A 19,662-nucleotide genomic window follows, 5' to 3' on the forward strand; every position below is an offset into this window, starting at 1 on the left:
GTAACAATTCTGTGTCTGTCCCTGAGTAACAATTCTGTGTCTGTCCCTGAGTAACAATTCTGTGTCCCTCAGTAACAATTCTGTGTCCCTCAGTAACAATTCTGTGTCTGTCCCTGAGTAACAATTCTGTGTTCCTCAGTAACAATTCTGTGTCCCTCAGTAACAATTCTGTGTCCCTCAGTAACAATTCTGTGTCTGTCCCTGAGTAACAATTCTGTGTCTGTCCCTGAGTAACAATTCTGTGTCTGTCCCTGAGTAACAATTCTGTGTCCCTCAGTAACAATTCTGTGTCTGTCCCTGAGTAACAATTCTGTGTCCCTAAGTAACGTTTCTGTGGCCCTAAGTAACGTTTCTGTGGCCCTAAGTAACGTTTCTGTGGCCCTAAGTAACGTTTCTGTGTCCCTAACTCTCTCCCTCAATACAGCCAGGTCTGCCTCTCTTGAATGACTGGAGGCAAATGGAGAATTCTAAAATGGCCGCAATTTATAGCTCGACCATTACACAGTGCTGGCTGGCTGGCTGCTGATTGGCTAATGCGATCACATGTCATGAATGAATGCATTATGGGTCAGCGCGCCTTGTCTGCGCGCCTTCCCAGAGATCCCCGCTCCGTCGCCGCACATGTCGCCGCCATTTTTGGAAAAATTTCGATTCGCGCATCCGAAGTCTGCTAATTTTCGGATTCGTCGCGAATCGAAATTTTCCTAATATTCGAAACGAATTCCACTTCGCCTACTTCGATTCGCTCATCTCTAATTGTGATATTTCTAATTTAGGTAATAAGGTGGCGCAGAATAACAGAAGCAACCTATTTCTTTCAGCTCATGAAGCTGTGATGACCACTACATGGATGCAAAAGTTTTTTCTGGCTGTCGCATTACTTAGCATCTTCCTAATAGGCTTTGGAGTGCATCGCTTAACAACGGTAAGTACTAATTACCTAAATTATTAAAGTACATATAAAGTGTAGCGCTACCCTCGTGAGGGCCACTGTGTTTTGGGTATCCCTAAGCCTCCCTCCACACAGCCAGGCAACAGGTATTTTCACACAGACTTGCAAAGACAATGACCAGTCCATGAGCTTGGTTTTGTTGTTTTATTAGGGGAACTCAACTTGGACGGGGAATAGGGATTATGGGATGCCCAATTTGACTTGAAACATTGGAAGGGGGACACTTCCTTCCTATGTACAAAGCAGCTCCTGGACTGTTCTTTTCCTGAAAGCCGTCAGTCCTTGATGATCAGTGGCAGATGCCCTTTATGGGTGAGGAACTAGCAGCCCTCAAAAATCACTTTACTTCCCATAGCTACATGCAGGGATGTCTACTCTTCCTCTACAGAGTTGCTTCCATCCCCACAGCCTGCAAGCTCTACCAGCCCTCCTGGCTTCTTGGAAGATCTCCAGGGACAAGGATGAAGGACTGAGCTCAATGCTGTCCTTAGAAAGTTTGCTACGTGTGGCAGTCTTTCCCCTTGTAGATCCCAGAGTGTACTGCTGTACTGACATTGTCCTCTTCACCCACTGCTGCTCCAGGCCTGATCCTATGCATGCCTCTCCACAGAATGTATCCTCCTGAGCCAGCCTGTGCCTAGCCTAGAGGCTGCCCCCCCCCCAGACCTAGGGGACCCCTCCTAGACACCGTCTCCTCAGCACTCCATCTTCCACCCGATTCTCCTGTCATCCTGACTCTCCCATATTTTAAGGCCAGTCCACCTCTCTACCAGGGCCTCCAAACCTGGTACTGGCCAGAACCCCCATGAATATGAAGATTGGGCCTCCACCCCTTCCTTCTTACAGATGTCCCATGGTCCCACAGAGCCACGAGGAGGCGATAGAGTCCATCATATTTGGTACGTGTGGACTTTACCGGATGGTGATTACGGATGGTGTGGGAACATTGAGTTTCCTTTGGCACTGTTTTTTTTTATTGAAACACTTTTTTTCACTATTTTTAACTTGGGACAGTGGACTTTATTATTATTTTATATTTTTTTTTATCACTGATGGTATGATTATTATTTGTTATAATTTTTGCGCTGTATTATTTTTATGTTTTGATAGAGCCACAACCTAAGTCATCCAGTTGACTTGCAATAACCCGACCTCAATCACATGACTCACACAACTACCATTAGTCCTCCACAATGATTTTGCCCTATAATACTCTACACTATTCTAGTAGCACACTAGAGGGTGCTACAAAAGGTTCCAGTATGACAATCTAAACAAATCTCAAAACCAATTACTATGTGATGTTCAAGCCCCATAAAAAAATTTCCTTTGCCCTCCCCGACTTCTCCCTTATTTGTGTCTCCCCCTCCCAGACACTGCAGCTCACAGTAAGAGGGATTCAGCAATGGAGGCAGTGCTGTCTATCCAGAAAACAGTGGATGACTAGATGTTGTTAGGTGCTGATTTCACAAGCTAGAAGCTACATGTTTGTGAATCAGCAGCAGGGGCGGACTGACCATTTGGAAACTCGGGCACAGCCAGTAGGGGGCCCCATGAGATGCCCCTGGTACCTTTTTCATAGGCTTTATTGAGTTTGGGCAAGGACACAGGGGCCCCATTATCCCCTATTGCCCGGGGGCCCCATGAGTTGTCAACTGCCCCGATCAGCAGTTAAAATACTGATAACCACGCCAGTTGTGGTGACGTGACAACACTTCTTTGAATTCTGAAGAGTGCAGTATCGTGGCTAGAGGCGTCCCTAGAGTTAGCGTCACCCAATGCGGTAACACGTGGTGTCACCCCTCCAGAGAGCGGTAAAATGAGTATCCTGTGAAGATATGTATCCCCTGAAGCAACTGCGCATGTGTCGGTTTCAGGCCGAAGAAGCCGATCTCCTACTTTAGCACAGAGCAGGTGATCGGCACATGTGCAGTTGCTTCAGGGGATACTCATTTTACTGCTACACCGGGTGGGGGCAGCTGTCACTGTGCTGGCATCCTGCACCCCCTGTGATGGTGTCACCCAGTGCAGCCCACACCCCCTGCACCCCCCTAGGGACGCCACTGATCATGGCTACATAAATCACAGGAAGCTGCATTAGGTGAACTTCAGTGGCAATATGCTTTTCAGCTTCTGTTTTTTAAGAAAGATCTGCCATGGTTGAAAGCCCTAAAACAGCTCTGGCTGCAATACTCCTCACCTCTCTGGCTTTGTCCCTCTCAATACCTCTTCTCTGCCACAGGATGTCCTCAGTCTTCCAGTTTGCATGACACCCAGAAGACTGAGGACACACAGTGGGTGCTGGGTGTCATGGACCCGCCCCTGGAGAAGGCAGCTTGCAAGCACAGTATAATGATACAGATACTATACATGATACAGGGTCCCTGACTTCATTATATTAGTGGTGCTTTATGCTGAGAAATTCCCACCACCAGGAAAAGATCTGAAGAAAAAGAGAACCCTGAGATTTTAGAAAAAGGTGAGTAAATTAAAATATATTTCATTTTACAGTGTGTGGCAAACTTTATGGGGGGGGGGGAGAACCTGGAGTTGGGCTTTATCTCCCCAAATATTAAATCCCCCCTGTCCACCCCATTGCAGCATATATTTTCCTCAAAACCTTGAGCACTTTAAACTGTTATTTATTACTATTTTATTCATTCCAGAACTCATGTGCAGTCCCACAATCCAGCAATACAACTGTAAACCATAGCAAAGAAATTGTAACAATTGCCAGCTTCTCATTAGAGGATGAAATTCAAGCTTCTCTCATCTTCAAAAACATTTCTATCTTGATTCCTTCCATCACGTTCACCCACACGAACCACACCACCAGTGCTAAGGAGAGCAGAGCCACCATATTGAACCCAAGAAAAAAGTACTGTGTTGGAGAGACGATAATTGTCCAGATTGAGATGTTTGACTATTTGGGTAACAGAAAATCATATGGAGGAGACTTCATAAGAGCTAGGATCTTTTCTCCAGATCTCCAAGCTGCGGCTTCTGGGAGAATTGAAGATTTTAATAATGGAACCTATCATGTCTATTTCACTTTATTTTGGGAAGGAAAGGTTTTCTTCTCATTGGTCCTCTACCATCCAAGTGAGGCTGTTTCGGCATTGTGGAGAGCGAGGAACTGGGGCTATGACCTCATTTACTTCATAGGGACTTTTACGAATGGAACTCATCAAGTGAAGTCTGAATGTGGATTCCAAGTGAATACAAAGAAGGAAATATGTGAATATAGAAAGGAAGAATATAATGAGACATTTTACTGCGCTAAACCAGAATCATTCGATTGTAGGTCATTAATATACCTTCAGTCTTTCAACAGCAGTCTCTCCTTTCTTAGCACACTTGAAAAATCTCTCCTGAACAGGTCAGTACATATGCAATGGAAATGTTTTCCATTTCTGTGAACAAAAAACATATACAAAGGAATTAATGCAATGTGTATTTTTTGAATGGCAGGGAAAACATCAGCACTTTGAAGTGGCTTTCAGGGGCATAGACATAAAATTAAATTTTAGACAGGATTACACCAAATTTTACAAATTTACAAAATTTTACACAACTTTGACCAAGAAATTTAAAGCTGAACTTCAAGCAAACAACTAAATTCATAGATGAAATAAATATGTAGGAACTGCTTTTTGTATTTCTGACTATCCAGTCCTGAGATTTACACAACTCTGCCACACAGAACTGCCCTCTCTGACAAGGGAGGAGATTTGTTCTTTCTGTGCTGCACTTTCACTTTTTTTACGTCTCCTGCACAGACAGTGAAAGTAGAAGCAACACACTGATGAGCTCTTCCCTTTTTTGCTCTGATATCTCCTTCTATTAGAATGCTCCCTGCATTCCCACATGGAAGAAAAATATATTTTAAATATATTTTAAAAATATTCTTTCCAAATATATTGACATATATTTGAAATGCTATATTCAATATATTTCAAAATATATTTCAATATATACTGTATATATACTGTATTTATTGAAATATATTTTGAAATAATATTGAATATGGCCAAAATTGTAGCATTTCAAATATATGTCAATATATTTGGAAAGAATATTTTTAAATTATATTTCAAATATATTTTTCTTCTATGTGGTAATCCTCTGCATTGTGTACAATGGCTGTTTGATCAATGGCTGTTTGATCCCGACTTCTCTGCCCCCCCCAGACTGAACCCACAGCCCCTCTGCACATGCTCAGTTTAGTGTGTATTGCTAGATAGGTTTTTCTTTCCTTGGGAGGGTGCATGTGATCAGCACAGGGCTAATCAGCACTGTCCAGACAGAGGTCAGGGGTTTTGCATCCTCCTAGAGCAGAAATAAAACTCCTCCTACAAGCTTTAACCAGTGCTCTGCTGAAGTCACAAGACTGCTCTAACTGCTGATGAGAAAAGGTAATTAGCAGTTTATATTTGCTAAAATAATTGCATTTCCATGCTCTGTGTACTGTGGGAGACCAGATATAGTGAATGCAGGGTCCTGGGTTTAGTAACACTTTAAAAAAATGTAAAACAGAGAGGACATATTCAGCTTTCCAACACTACAAAAAATGCAATAGGAAATATAACAGCACGATCAGGGCAGCGAAAATAGACTGTGAAAGACACATAGTTGCGGATAATAAAACGAATCCCCCCAAATTTAAAATATATTTATAGTAAAAAGGCAAAGTCAGAACATATCGGCCCCATAAAGGATAATGCTTTTGCTTAGTAAATTCACTTTGTTAAGAATACCTGTGATTGCACATGATTGGCTTTTCTCATTGACTTGACTAAGGGAAAAATCCCATGTAAAGTGAAAACTCCTCTAAGTGAAGTGCCTGTTTTCTTTTGGTAAATCAGATAGGCCAGGTCCCCGCGCAGCACCTCCCCTTGTCATATGCTGATTGGACGGTCACCCCTTTAAAGACCACATTGAGCATTGCAGCAGTGGGAGTGAAGGCCATGCTCTGATTGGCTGCAGAAGAATAGGGGCATGTGGGTAAGTCACAAGCTCATGTCCTAAGCATCTTGGGCCATCTGCATTCTAGCAGCCAACAACACTAGGCAGCAAGAGCCAACTGCATTCTAGCAACCAGAGACAATAGGCAGCAAGAGCCACTTGCATTCTAGCAACCCAGGACAATAAGCATCAAGAGCCACCTGCATTCTAGCAACCAATGACACTAGGCAGCACGAGCCATCTACATTCTAGCAACCAATGACACTAGGCAGCAAGAGCCACCTGCATTCTAGCAACCAAGGACACTAGGCAGCACGAGCCATCTACATTCTAGCAACCAATGACACTAGGCAGCAAGAGTCACCTGCATTCTAGCAACCAGACACACTAGGCAGCAAGAGTCACCTGCATTCTAGCAACCAATGACACTAGGCAGCAAGAGTCACCTGCATTCTAGCAACCAATGACACTAGGCAGCAAGAGTCACCTGCATTCTAGCAACCAGACACACTAGGCAGCAAGAGCCACCTGCATTCTAGCAACCAGACACACTAGGCAGCAAGAGCCACCTGCATTCTAGCAACCAGACACACTAGGCAGCAAGAGTCACCTGCATTCTAGCAACCAGACACACTAGGCAGCAAGAGTCACCTGCATTCTAGCAACCAGACACACTAGGCAGCAAGAGTCACCTGCATTCTAGCAATCAGACACACTAGGCAGCAAGAGCCACCTGCATTCTAGCAACCAAGGACACTAGGCAGCAAGAGCCACCTGCATTCTAGCAACCCAGGACACTAGGCAGCAAGAGCCACCTGCATTCTAGCAACCAAGGACACTAGGCAGCAAGAGCCACCTGCATTCTAGCAACCAAGGACACTAGGCAGCAAGAGCCACCTGCATTCTAGCAACCAAGGACACTAGGCAGCAAGAGCCACCTGCATTCTAGCAACCCAGGACACTAGGCAGCAAGAGCCACCTGCATTCTAGCAACCAAGGACACTAGGCAGCAAGAGCCACCTGCATTCTAGCAACCAAGGACACTAGGCAGCAAGAGCCACCTGCATTCTAGCAACCAAGGACACTAGGCAGCAAGAGCCACCTGCATTCTAGCAACCCAGGACACTAGGCAGCAAGAGCCACCTGCATTCTAGCAACCAAGGACACTAGGCAGCAAGAGCCACCTGCATTCTAGCAACCCAGGACACTAGGCAGCAAGAGCCACCTGCATTCTAGCAACCCAGGACACTAGGCAGCAAGAGCCACCTGCATTCTAGCAACCAAGGACACTAGGCAGCAAGAGCCACCTGCATTCTATTCTAGCAACCAAGGACACAAGGCAGCAAGAGCCACCTGCATTCTAGCAACCAATGATATTAGTAAGCAAGAGCCACCTGCATTCTAGCAACCCAGGGGTGCACTGTAGTTGCCCTTTAACATTCTCTGTGCTCCCTCATCTAAAATATGTACTTACATTACAAATCAGCTGTTAATCACAAGCAAAGTACTCCTAATACCTCTTTTATATACTGCAAAGAAAAAAAATTAATGAACATGTAAATAAATGGCATTTAATAAGATTTATAAATAACTTCGATTTAAAAAAATTATGTGTTGGTTCTAAAAAGGTTACATACTACAACCTTTTAATATTACATAAATAAGAAAGTATTTCTATGAATTATGGTGAATTCCAATAAAATACACTAATTACATTTTTTTTCAGGGGCGATGTTTATACTAAAATCCCAAATAACTTTGAATCCATTAGCGTGTATTCATGTACAGGTGAGTAGTCCTTCAAATATTACAAAAAAATTTTTAAAGAGTACATTTTTAACAATTACATTTGTTTTCAGAGGACACCTCCACTCAGGGTTAGTCCTGCTGTAACTTAGGGTGAATTTCTTTTTTCTTTTTTATCCAACATCCTCTATAGGGTCTCAACCGTTCCATCTGTGAAGGGAAATGTATGTTCCTCGCCCTACATTCTGTTTTTTTTATATATATACTCCATTTTGCTTCTCTATTTTATATTTTTTCTAGATAATCAAATGTATAGTTGTGTGTGTGTCAGTTACGTGCTATAGAACAGCAGCCACTCATCCTTTAAATCTATCTTTGCTCAAAGCATGAAAAGTAACCAATTATTTATTTGTACTAACAGCACCTGCTTCTGCTATGATACAGTTAAAAGTTAACCACTTCTGCTTTAAGGGAAAATACCATTGGTTTCTTGTAATTGATTCAAGATCTGTGCGATATTATTATTATTATTATACAGTATTTATAAAGCGCCAATAGTTCGCTCAGCGCTGTACATTACAAAGGGGGACAGAGCATGTGACAGAACAATACCAATACAATGTGATATATCTGTATCTGCTCTTTCGAGCTTACAATCTAGGAGGGAGGGGGTGGTGGCACAGGAGGAGATAGCTGTGGGGGATGGGGTGGTAGGAAGAGTGGAGGAGATATGAATTGTTTCAGATGTCATGTACATAGCCTTAACAAATTACTCAGTGAAATTCCATTCTATGTTCTCCTGTTACAACTTACCATATATAAGGAGGAAATTGTGAATAAAGAATTGGATTGCTCTCTGGAAGACCTGGCGTGCATGTGTATTTTTCTTCCTCCCAGAGAGCAGCCTCATGGATCCAACGGGGGCCTAAACCTGCCAGTGGTCATTAAAGAAAAATCCCTTTCAATCTGTCCTCAAATATGGATGGCAAAGAGACAACATTAGGCTACAGAATCTATATCCTTGCACAGCATCCCCATTGTCCATAGTACTTGCAGTTTCCATTAGGGACAGACTATGTTGTCTGGCAAGGGTCTTCAGATCAGTCTGGCAGGGGTCTTCAGATCAGTCTGGCTGGTGTCTTCGGATCATGAGACTATAAGAACATAACTACAAATCCTGTGGCAGGTAAGACAGGTCACCATTATTTATTTTGACTTCTATTTTCACAGAATCTCCTCCTCCACCTCTAGAACAATGCAAGATTGGGATGGTACCTCCATTTCCCAGCGGATTTGTGTTACAAAATCAATGGAGACCCGTGTTCTGCCACATCGCCAACTTCACACTCCATGAACAAATGTACGCCTGTTTAAAAGACAAGATGATATATCTCATGGGGGACTCTACTGTACAACAATGGTATCTGTACTTAGAAAAAACATTTAAAGGTAATAATAAAGTGTTATTTCATGCAGTTGCTCAAATATAAAATATATTTTACAATACTTCAATTATAAAAGCAGAAATATGCAAGTAACCCAGAATAGTCAAAAATCTAATAAGAAATCTGCTGCCTTCTGTTATATTCGTTTTTTACATCACTTTTGCTTTGTGCACTCTCTTGAAAAGAAAAAATCATTTTTTGCTGCAATATTTACTGTTCTGTTTCAAATGTGGCTTTATGCATTGACACTACGTATTAAAGTTATTATTGCTTTATACCAGGGGTCTCCAAACTTTCTAAACAAAGGGCCAGTTTACTGTCCTTCAGACTTTAGGGGGGCCGAACTGTGGCCATTGGGAGAGAAATTGTCCTGGCATCAGTGGGAGTAAAAAGTGCATCTTTGGTATTAGGGCAAGGAATAGTGCCCCATCTTTGGTGTCAGTGGGAGGAATAGTCCCCCAGTGTTGGTGTCAGTGGGGGAAATAGTGCTCCAGTGTTGGTGTTAGCAGAAAGAATAGTGCCCCATTGCTGGTGTCAGTTGGAGGAATAGTGCCCCATCGTTGTTATCAATGGGAGAAATATTGCCTCAGTGTTGGTGTTAATGAAGGGAATAGTGCCCCATTGTTGGTGTCAGTGGAAGGAATAGTGCCCCATCATTGGTGACAGTGGAAGGAATAGTGCCCCATCATTGGTGTCATTGAGTAGAATAGTGCCCCATCATTGGTGTCAGTGGGAGGAATAGTGCCCCATTGTTGTTGTCAGTGGGAGAAATATTGCCTCAGTGTTGGTGTTAATGAAAGGAATAGTGCCCCATCATTGGTGTCAGTGGGAGGAATAGTGCCCCATCATTGGTGTCAGTGGGAGGAATAGTGCCCCATCATTGGTGTCAGTGGGAAGAATAGTGCCCCATCATTGGTGTCAGTGGGAGGAATAGTGCCCCATCATTATTGTCATTGGGTAGAATAGTGCCCCATCATTGTTGTCATTGAGTAGAATAGTGCCCCATCATTGGTGTCAGTGGGAGGAATAGTGCCCCATCATTGGTGTTAGTGGGAGGAATAGTGCCCCATCATTGGTGTTAGTGGGAGGAATAGTGCCCCATCATTATTGTCATTGGGTAGAATAGTGCCCCATCATTGGTGTCAATGGGAGAAATAATGTCCTGTTATTGACGTCAGTAGTAGGAATCATGCCCCATTGTTGGTGTCAGTGGGAGAAATAGTGTATTTTATCAGAGGGAGTAAAAGTGCCCCAAGGGCCGGATTTATGCAAGCAAAGGGCCTCATCTGGCCCCCGGGCCGCAGTTTTGAGACCACTGCTTTATACATTGACCTCTATAGACCCAGTCTGTCAAAATAGTATGGCCACCTGCTGACTTGGCATCATCCAAATGCAGCCTAACTCTTCAGTAAGACACAGAAGTTGAATCCAGCACAATATTTCTTTTGATAAGGGCGGTACAGAAGATATTTTGCCAGTCTTTTGAAGTAGAAGAAAACAAAAATGATCTCTGAGAAGAACGAAGGCCCTATTCACACCTGGGCCCAAAGCTCCAAAACGCTCCACATTCAAAATCCCATTGTTTTTTTCATTTGTGCCTTTTCACACTTGAGCGTGGTGTCGCTTGAAGATTGTAACGTGTAAGTACATGAGCTTCAAGATTCCAGTGTTGTTGGTCCTGATAGACATCAATAGAGGCAAAAAAACACACTTATCAAATATTTTTTTACATTAGTAAAAAATGCTCAAATCTCAGACTGGATAAATTTAGTAAAACTGCCTGTATGACTGATGTGAGCAAGGATGCCACTCTAACCGCTTGTGGAATCTAGTGTAAAAATGGCTTCAGCCATCGCTCCGGCCATGGCTACCGACGCGTTTCGCCCTGCCCATGGGGCTTGGTCACAGAGGAGTGAGTGACATCCTTGCTCATATCATGCTTACAAGACTTGAAACTATTGTAGACTCCGCTCCCCCTATATACCGGTGAGGTGACTATGGAGCTCCTGCTTGGTCGGCGCCATCATGCTACACATGCCTGTATGACTGCTAAAAAACAAAACCTGCAAAATGATACTCAGCTCAGGTGTAAAAGCAATAACTGAGGGAAAATAGGACAAACAGAGAGGGTTTTGCTAGGACTGAACAGGAGGGGAGGACAGCAGGAGATACCAAATCACATAAACATTGTTATAGTGGCCTAAAACCACCACTAGATGTCAGCATACATCAGAAGAATAGTAACCAGATACAGTTCAATACAACAACATAAAAAATACATATTGGTGGCACAGAACATTCACCTTTCGTCTAGGTTCACGCCTGTTTCTGCAGCGTTTTGCAGAAATGCACAGTAGTCCATTTAACATGATTTGCTATGGGACAGGGTCACATCTCCGCATTTTCACCTGGTGCTTTTTTTGGAAAGGGTCGAGAACTTTTTTTAAACACAAAACATTGCATTTTTGGTTCTATAGACTTCAATGGAGATGCTGCAGAAAAGCATATAGTGCGCAAAAACCACTGCAGAAATGGAACAAACGCAAACCACATAGGTGTGAACCGAGTCTTAATCCAGAGCCATCCTCCACAGTAATTCTTTGCTGTTTCCAGATGTCCTTAGTTTGGACTTCTGCTTTAAAGGGTTTTATATGCAAGGCATTGTGATCCAGAAGGAAGACATTTATTTTTTTCATTTAAGATTTTAGATCCTGTTTGTACAATCACTAAAAAAGCACAGGTACCCTCAAGGTTCAAACACCGTTTAAACCATGCACTTTTTTGTGTTTTTTCAAACCAGGATTGAAACGATTTGATCTACATCGAGAGGGATTGGAGACTATGATGTTATCAGTTGATCTGCAGGGGAACATCAAGCTACAGTGGAAGAAGCACAGCCATCCATTTGTTGCAAGTCGGTTTTACTTAGTAAAAGATGACCATTATGTAAGTGAGCAAATAGACTATCTGGATGGAGCTCCACACTATGTCGTCGTTATCTGCCTGGGCCAACACTTCAGACCTTTCCCCATCCACCTCTTCATCAAAAGAGTTATTAACGTGCGCAAAGCTTTGGAACGTCTCTTCTTACGGAGTCCGGACACAAAGGTTATCATTAAAACAGAGAACACCAGAGAGACGAATATAAATGCCGAGAGATTCAGTGACTTCCATGGATATGTTCAGTATCTTATAGTGAAGGACATCTTCAGGGATCTTCAGGTTGGTGTGGTCGATGCTTGGGACATGACCACAGCCTACAATACAGAAAATGCTTATCCTCCAGAAAATGTTGTCAAAGACCAAATATATATGTTTTTAACGTATATTTGCTAGGTAGGAAAGGTACTGGCTACTGTTCAAGGCTACTAGAAATGGAAGTATTACAAATACTTGTTTAACTCTCAGGGCAACGTTAAAAGCCCAAATACAGGCAAAAACACAAAATCAGCACAAGAGACGTGACTTCCAGTTAGTATGATGTGTCCCTTGAGTTGATTCTATTTCTTTTAGTAGAAATCCTCCTCACTCTACACATAGAAGAAAAATATATTTGAAATCTTCCCAAATATATTAACATATATTTGAAATACTACAATTTTGGCCATATTCAATATATTCTAAAATATATTTCTATCTATCTATATATATATATATATATATATATATATATATATATATATATATATATAAATATATATATATTCTGCATGTTGAAATGCGCTACATAATATATGAAAAATATTTTTACAAATATTTATTTATAAAATATATTCTTAAGATTTTTTAACATATAAAAATATAAAACAGTCATTTTAACATATATTTTTCCATATATTTGTAAATACATTCCAAAAATGTAGATTAAATGTTTTTTTAAAGACATACAGTATATTTGAAAATGTATTTTTAAAAATATTTTTCATATATTTTGTAATAAAAATGCATTTCAACATAAAGTGTGTGTATATATATATATATATATATATATATATATATATTTTTTTTTAAATATATTGAATACAGCCAAAATTGTAGTATTTCAAATATATGGCAATATATTTGGGAAGAATATTTTAAAAATATACTTAAAATATATTTTTCTTCCATGTGGGTGTCCTTGGTGCAAGGTACCCAGACATCCAAAAGACCTGCCTTATGGCCTTCAACTTTCTGGCCCTAGACTGTCTAGTATTCTACCAGTACTGAGGAGAAGCATTTATGCCAAGGAGATTTGATTTATGGTCCCCAGCTGTGAGGCCCTAGCTTGGTAAAAAATGACCTCATGGTCTTCAACTTTGAGGGATCATACTGTCCGTTATTCACCCCCCTACTCATGCCAATGTAATCTTCCAGTGTACAGAGGGCGGGGAGGAGTGATGCAACTAAAGGACTGCCAGGAGGTCTCATCAAGATAGCCCGACTATGCTATGCCCACCCCTTCCTGCCAGATCCATCATTCAAAGAAGCCGTACAATAGCTTCTATGAATGACACAGGATCTATAAATGGAGGGAGCAGATCTTTCAGTTATCCTCCCATCCACCAATCAGAAATCTTGTGTCATTCATAAATGCTGTAGTACAGCTTCTATGAATGGCAGATCTGGCAAGAAAAAAGCCGGTCATAGTCGAGCTCTCTTGAAAAGAGCATCAGACAGCTCACTGGATGACAAGTCCTTGTGCACATTTGGTATTTTAAAAACGCCAGTAGCGTTAGCTGTATAAAGTCACGGTAAAAACGCACGTTTTTATAGCGTTTTACATTAGCATTTAGCCACATTTTTCCGCGTTTGCATTTTTAGTGTTTTTTACACAAAAAATAAATACAATTTTGGCCCAGAAACACCAGTTTGCCGTGCATCTTTTTTTTTTTTATTCCCCTATCCGCACAAGCGAGGTGGATGGGGGAATGCTCCCTGTTGTTGTACTGTATTCTGACAGCAGGGACGTTTCCGCTGTCAGAATACACTGATCAAGTGAAAAATTTCCAACATTCCTGTTTGAGAGAAGCCGATCATTAGATCGCCTTCTCACGAGCAGGAACGGCCATAGCTGGATCCATAAATTGGCTGGTCCTTGGTGAACCGGCCAATTTTCAATTCATCTATGGCCAGCTTTAATTGGCAACTAAACTGAGAAGCTGAAGAAGAATACATTACTCTGCACAAGTCTGTCATTGATTCTAAACTTTACTTTAACCTCCCTGGCGGTATTCCCGAGTGTAGCTCTGGGTAAAATTTCAGTACCAAGAGCGGCAACCCCGAGCTACACTCGGGCTTACCATGCGGCGCTGCTCAGGGAGTCCCTGCAGCACTTACCTTGTCCTGCGCTCCCGCGATGTGTCCCCTGCAGCGTTCCTGGCCATCTCCTCCGGCTGATGCCGGCATCCGGCTTCCGTGTTCCGGTCCCTGTGACGTCGGGACGTACGGGCGCCGGAACCGGCGGCAAATTTGGAATTTTAAAAAAATGTCATTTTTTTAAAAATGATTATTATATAGTAAAACATTGCTGTTTCAATGCATTTCACATACATTTTGTCCCGCGTTCTTTGTCCTGTGCCCTGCCTACATTTTGACTGTTCTTTCTGCCTGGAAACTTAGAAAAGTCCATGGCGTCCAAAAACCGTCCCTTTATGTCAAAAGCGGTTTTAGACCAGCTAGAGAACAGCGATAGTAAATCAGAACCACTTGCAGAATTGAGTGATAATGATTTGTGGGGAAATCCGTCATCAGACACTGAAAACGATTTTGCGACTTTGCTCAGCGATGTGCGAGTTTGCCTCTGTATTTCAAATTTGAGTGTTTTTGGTTGGATTATATTATTGAATTAAATGTATTATTATTATTATATTATTATTTTTTATGATTATGAATTAAATTATAATTTATGATTTCGTGTTTCAAGTTTTATCATATGCGGAATGTTTACTAGACTCTTGTTCGGACAGATTTCAGGGAGTTATTCCTAAAAATTACAGCCTACAATAAAAAACTACATATTTCCATGCAAAAAAATGTACCGCTTTCAGCACCAAAAATCGGAAATAATCATACCGCCGGGGAGGTTAAGGATGTCTATGATCACAAAATACTCTTTCATTTTATAACATCAGAATTTTAATAGCAATATAAACAATAGTTATTTCTGACAAACCAGTCTCCTTTCATGTTGTGAGTTCTGCCTGTCACTTGGCCATCTCTTTCTACAACTTTCTGGATTCTCTGTATCTTCTCTGTTGTTTACTTTCACTTTCTAAGGACAACAGGTCCAGTGGTCCCATATGGAAGAAAAATATATTTGAAATATATTTAAAAAATATTCTTCCCAAATATATTGCCATTTATTTGAAATGCTACAATTTTGGCCATATTCAATATATAAAATATATATATATATATATATATATATATATATATACAGTATATATATATATATATATATATATATATATATATATATATATACATACAGTATGTTGAAATGCATTTTTATTACAAAATATATGAAAAATATTTTTAAAAATACATTTCAAATATACTGCATGTCTTTAAAAATACAAATCTACATTTATGGAATGCATTTACACATATATGTAAAATATATGTTAAAATGACTTTTTATATGTTAAATCAAATCTGAAGAATATATTTTAAAAAAATTGAGTTCTTGCTAAATTTACTTTTAACTCACTTTTGTCACACTTATTATACGGTTGGTATGCCAAAACCCAAATGTGTATAGCTGTGGTGTATTTAAGTTTTGTGCTGCCCTAGGCAACAAAAAAATCAGTGCCCCCAGAGAGAGCCTGACATTGACCAATAACACCCCTGCCTCCCACCCAAGAGAGCCTTCCACTACCACTGCTTCCCATACACCATCCTCCCTGGTGGGACAACTCATGGGGCCCCTGGGCAATAGGGGATCATGGGGCCCCTGTGTCCTTGCCCAAACTCAAAAAAGCCTATGAAAAAGGTACCAGGGCTATCTTATGGGGCCCCCCTACTCACCCCGGGCCCTCGGGCAGTGCCTGAGTTTCCAAATGGTCAGTCCGCCCCTGCTCCCTGGTGAGAGAGAGAAAGACACTCACCTTCACAGCTCTGAACAGTGCTGCCCCCGCTGAAAAATGCCACCCTAGGCAAATGCCTTGTTTGCCTTGTGGTAAATACACCCCTGGTGTATAGTAGGGGCCTTTAATGCTCATCTCCTTTCTTCTATAATCATATTTTATGTCTATTTGTAACAAAAAGCTAAAAATACACAGGAACTCTAGCCTCTTCCCTACTCTACAAATAGGCATTTCTGCGTTACTGCTGCAGGAAAATTTCCACATTTCCTGTCTAGCAAAATCATTGTCATCATACCAATTAAAAGGGAGGAAATCTCTCCCCAGATAGTAATAAAACCTGAAAGCAATTCTGAAACCTTGATCCTTTTCCTTTCTATTCAGAACTTAACAAAAAATAGTTTTGGCTAGACACACACTTTAACCCCTAGAAGAAGTTATAAATTTATAGGTAAAGTTGATCAAGGGAATATCCGATTACCTCTCGGGGGATCAGGAAGGAATTTTTTTCCCCTACAGGAGCAAATTGCATCATGATTTGCTGGTTTTTTTACCTTCCTCTGGATCAACTGTGGGTACAGGATTAACTTTTTTTTTTTAAAGGTTCAACTGGATGTACTTTTGTCTTTTTTTTAGCCAGACTAACTACGTAACTAGTTATGGGACAAGGATCTTCAGTACTTGAGCTATTTCAGCAGCATAGTTAGCACCCAAGGAGAAAAGGCAGATACTACCCATAATAGCACCCAAGGAGAAAAGGCAGATACTACCCATAATAGCACCCAAGGAGAAAAGGCAGAAATTACCCAAGATTATCACCCAAGGAGAAAAGGCAGAAATTATCAAAGATTATCACCCAAGGAGAAAAGGCAGAAATTACCCAAGATGATTACCCAAGGAGAAAAGGCAGAAATTACCAAAGATGATCACCCAAGGAGAAAAGGCAGAAATTACCCAAGATGATCACCCAAGGAGAAAAGGCAGAAATTACCCAAGATTATCACCCAAGGAGAAAAGGCAGAAATTACCAAAGATGATCACCCAAGGAGAAAAGGCAGAAATTACCCAAGATTATCACTCAAGGAGAAAAGGCAGACATTTCCAAAGATTATCACCCAAGGAGAAAAGGCAGAAATGACCAAAGATGGTCACCCAAGGAGAAAAGGCAGAAATTACCAAAGATGATCACCCAAGGAGAAAAGGCAGAAATGACCAAAGATGATCACCCAAGGAGAAAAGGCAGAAATTACCCAAGATTATCACCCAAGGAGAAAAGGCAGAAATTACCAAAGATGATCACCCAAGGAGAAAAGGCAGAAATTACCAAAGATGATCACCCAAGGAGAAAAGGCAGAAATGACCAAAGATGATCACCCAAGAAGAAAAGGCAGAAATGACCCAAGATGATCACCCAAGGAGAAAAGGCAGAAATGACCAAAGATGATCACCCAAGGAGAAAAGGCAGAAATTGCCAAAGATGATCACCCAAGGAGAAAAGGCAGAATTTACCAAAGATGATCACCCAAGGAGAAAAGGCAGAAATTACCCAAGATTATCACTCAAGGAGAAAAGGCAGACATTTCCAAAGATTATCACCCAAGGAGAAAAGGCAGAAATGACCAAAGATGGTCACCCAAGGAGAAAAGGCAGAAATTACCCAAGATTATCACCCAAGGAGAAAAGGCAGAAATTACCCAAGATTATCACCCAAGGAGAAAAGGCAGAAATTACCAAAGATGATCACCCAAGGAGAAAAGGCAGAAATTACCAAAGATGATCACCCAAGGAGAAAAGGCAGAAATGACCAAAGATGATCACCCAAGGAGAAAAGGCAGAAATTACCCAAGATGATCACCCAAGGAGAAAAGGCAGAAATTACCAAAGATGATCACCCAAGGAGAAAAGGCAGAAATTGCCAAAGATGATCACCCAAGGAGAAAAGGCAGAATTTACCAAAGATGATCACCCAAGGAGAAAAGGCAGAAATTACCCAAGATGATCACCCAAGGAGAAAAGGCAGAAATTACCCAAGATTATCACCCAAGGAGAAAAGGCAGAAATTACCCAAGATTTTCACCCAAGGAGAAAAGGCAGAAATTACCAAAGATGATCACCCAAGGATAAAAGGCAGAAATTACCCAAGATGATCACCCAAGGAGAAAAGGCAGAAATTACCCAAGATGATCACCCAAGGAGAAAAGGCAGAAATTACCCAAGATTTTCACCCAAGGAGAAAAGGCAGAAATTACCCAAGATTATCACCCAAGGAGAAAAGGCAGAAATTACCAAAGATTGTCACCCAAGGAGAAAAGGCAGAAATTACCAAAGATGATCACCCAAGGAGAAAAGGCAGAAATTACCCAAGATGATCACCCAAGGAGAAAAGGCAGAAATTACCCAAGATTATCACCCAAGGAGAAAAGGCAGAAATTACCAAAGATGATCACCCAAGGAGAAAAGGCAGAAATTACCCAAGATTATCACTCAAGGAGAAAAGGCAGACATTTCCAAAGATTATCACCCAAGGAGAAAAGGCAGAAATGACCAAAGATGGTCACCCAAGGAGAAAAGGCAGAAATTACCAAAGATGATCACCCAAGGAGAAAAGGCAGAAATGACCAAAGATGATCACCCAAGGAGAAAAGGCAGAAATTACCCAAGATTATCACCCAAGGAGAAAAGGCAGAAATTACCAAAGATGATCACCCAAGGAGAAAAGGCAGAAATTACCAAAGATGATCACCCAAGGAGAAAAGGCAGAAATGACCAAAGATGATCACCCAAGAAGAAAAGGCAGAAATGACCCAAGATGATCACCCAAGGAGAAAAGGCAGAAATTACCAAAGATGATCACCCAAGGAGAAAAGGCAGAAATTGCCAAAGATGATCACCCAAGGAGAAAAGGCAGAATTTACCAAAGATGATCACCCAAGGAGAAAAGGCAGAAATTACCCAAGATTATCACTCAAGGAGAAAAGGCAGACATTTCCAAAGATTATCACCCAAGGAGAAAAGGCAGAAATGACCAAAGATGGTCACCCAAGGAGAAAAGGCAGAAATTACCCAAGATTATCACCCAAGGAGAAAAGGCAGAAATTACCCAAGATTATCACCCAAGGAGAAAAGGCAGAAATTACCAAAGATGATCACCCAAGGAGAAAAGGCAGAAATTACCAAAGATGATCACCCAAGGAGAAAAGGCAGAAATGACCAAAGATGATCACCCAAGGAGAAAAGGCAGAAATTACCCAAGATGATCACCCAAGGAGAAAAGGCAGAAATTACCAAAGATGATCACCCAAGGAGAAAAGGCAGAAATTACCAAAGATGATCACCCAAGGAGAAAAGGCAGAATTTACCAAAGATGATCACCCAAGGAGAAAAGGCAGAAATTACCCAAGATGATCACCCAAGGAGAAAAGGCAGAAATTACCCAAGATTATCACCCAAGGAGAAAAGGCAGAAATTACCCAAGATGATCACCCAAGGA

The 19,662-nt window shown here is 41.3% G+C and overlaps 1 protein-coding gene across 1 annotated transcript in view; it reads left to right on the forward strand.

Annotated features, from left to right (window-relative positions):
• LOC149464491 (NXPE family member 4-like) overlaps positions 1 to 12,736 on the forward strand; it is a 109,921-nt gene extending 97,185 nt beyond the window's left edge. The window contains exons 3-7 of the mRNA XM_089674467.1: positions 822 to 925; positions 3,619 to 4,331; positions 7,644 to 7,705; positions 8,894 to 9,112; positions 11,909 to 12,736. Of these exons, the coding sequence (XP_089530593.1) occupies positions 836 to 925; positions 3,619 to 4,331; positions 7,644 to 7,705; positions 8,894 to 9,112; positions 11,909 to 12,444 (1,620 nt within the window). The 5' untranslated portion in view covers positions 822 to 835 and the 3' untranslated portion in view covers positions 12,445 to 12,736. The remainder of the gene's footprint in view (positions 1 to 821; positions 926 to 3,618; positions 4,332 to 7,643; positions 7,706 to 8,893; positions 9,113 to 11,908) is intronic.
• The last annotated feature ends 6,926 nt before the right edge of the window (positions 12,737 to 19,662 follow it).

This window comes from Staurois parvus, unplaced genomic scaffold, assembly GCF_062004578.1.
Source record: "Staurois parvus isolate SC_StPar_1 unplaced genomic scaffold, SC_StPar_1.0 ptg000151l, whole genome shotgun sequence".
Taxonomy (NCBI): domain Eukaryota; kingdom Metazoa; phylum Chordata; class Amphibia; order Anura; family Ranidae; genus Staurois; species Staurois parvus.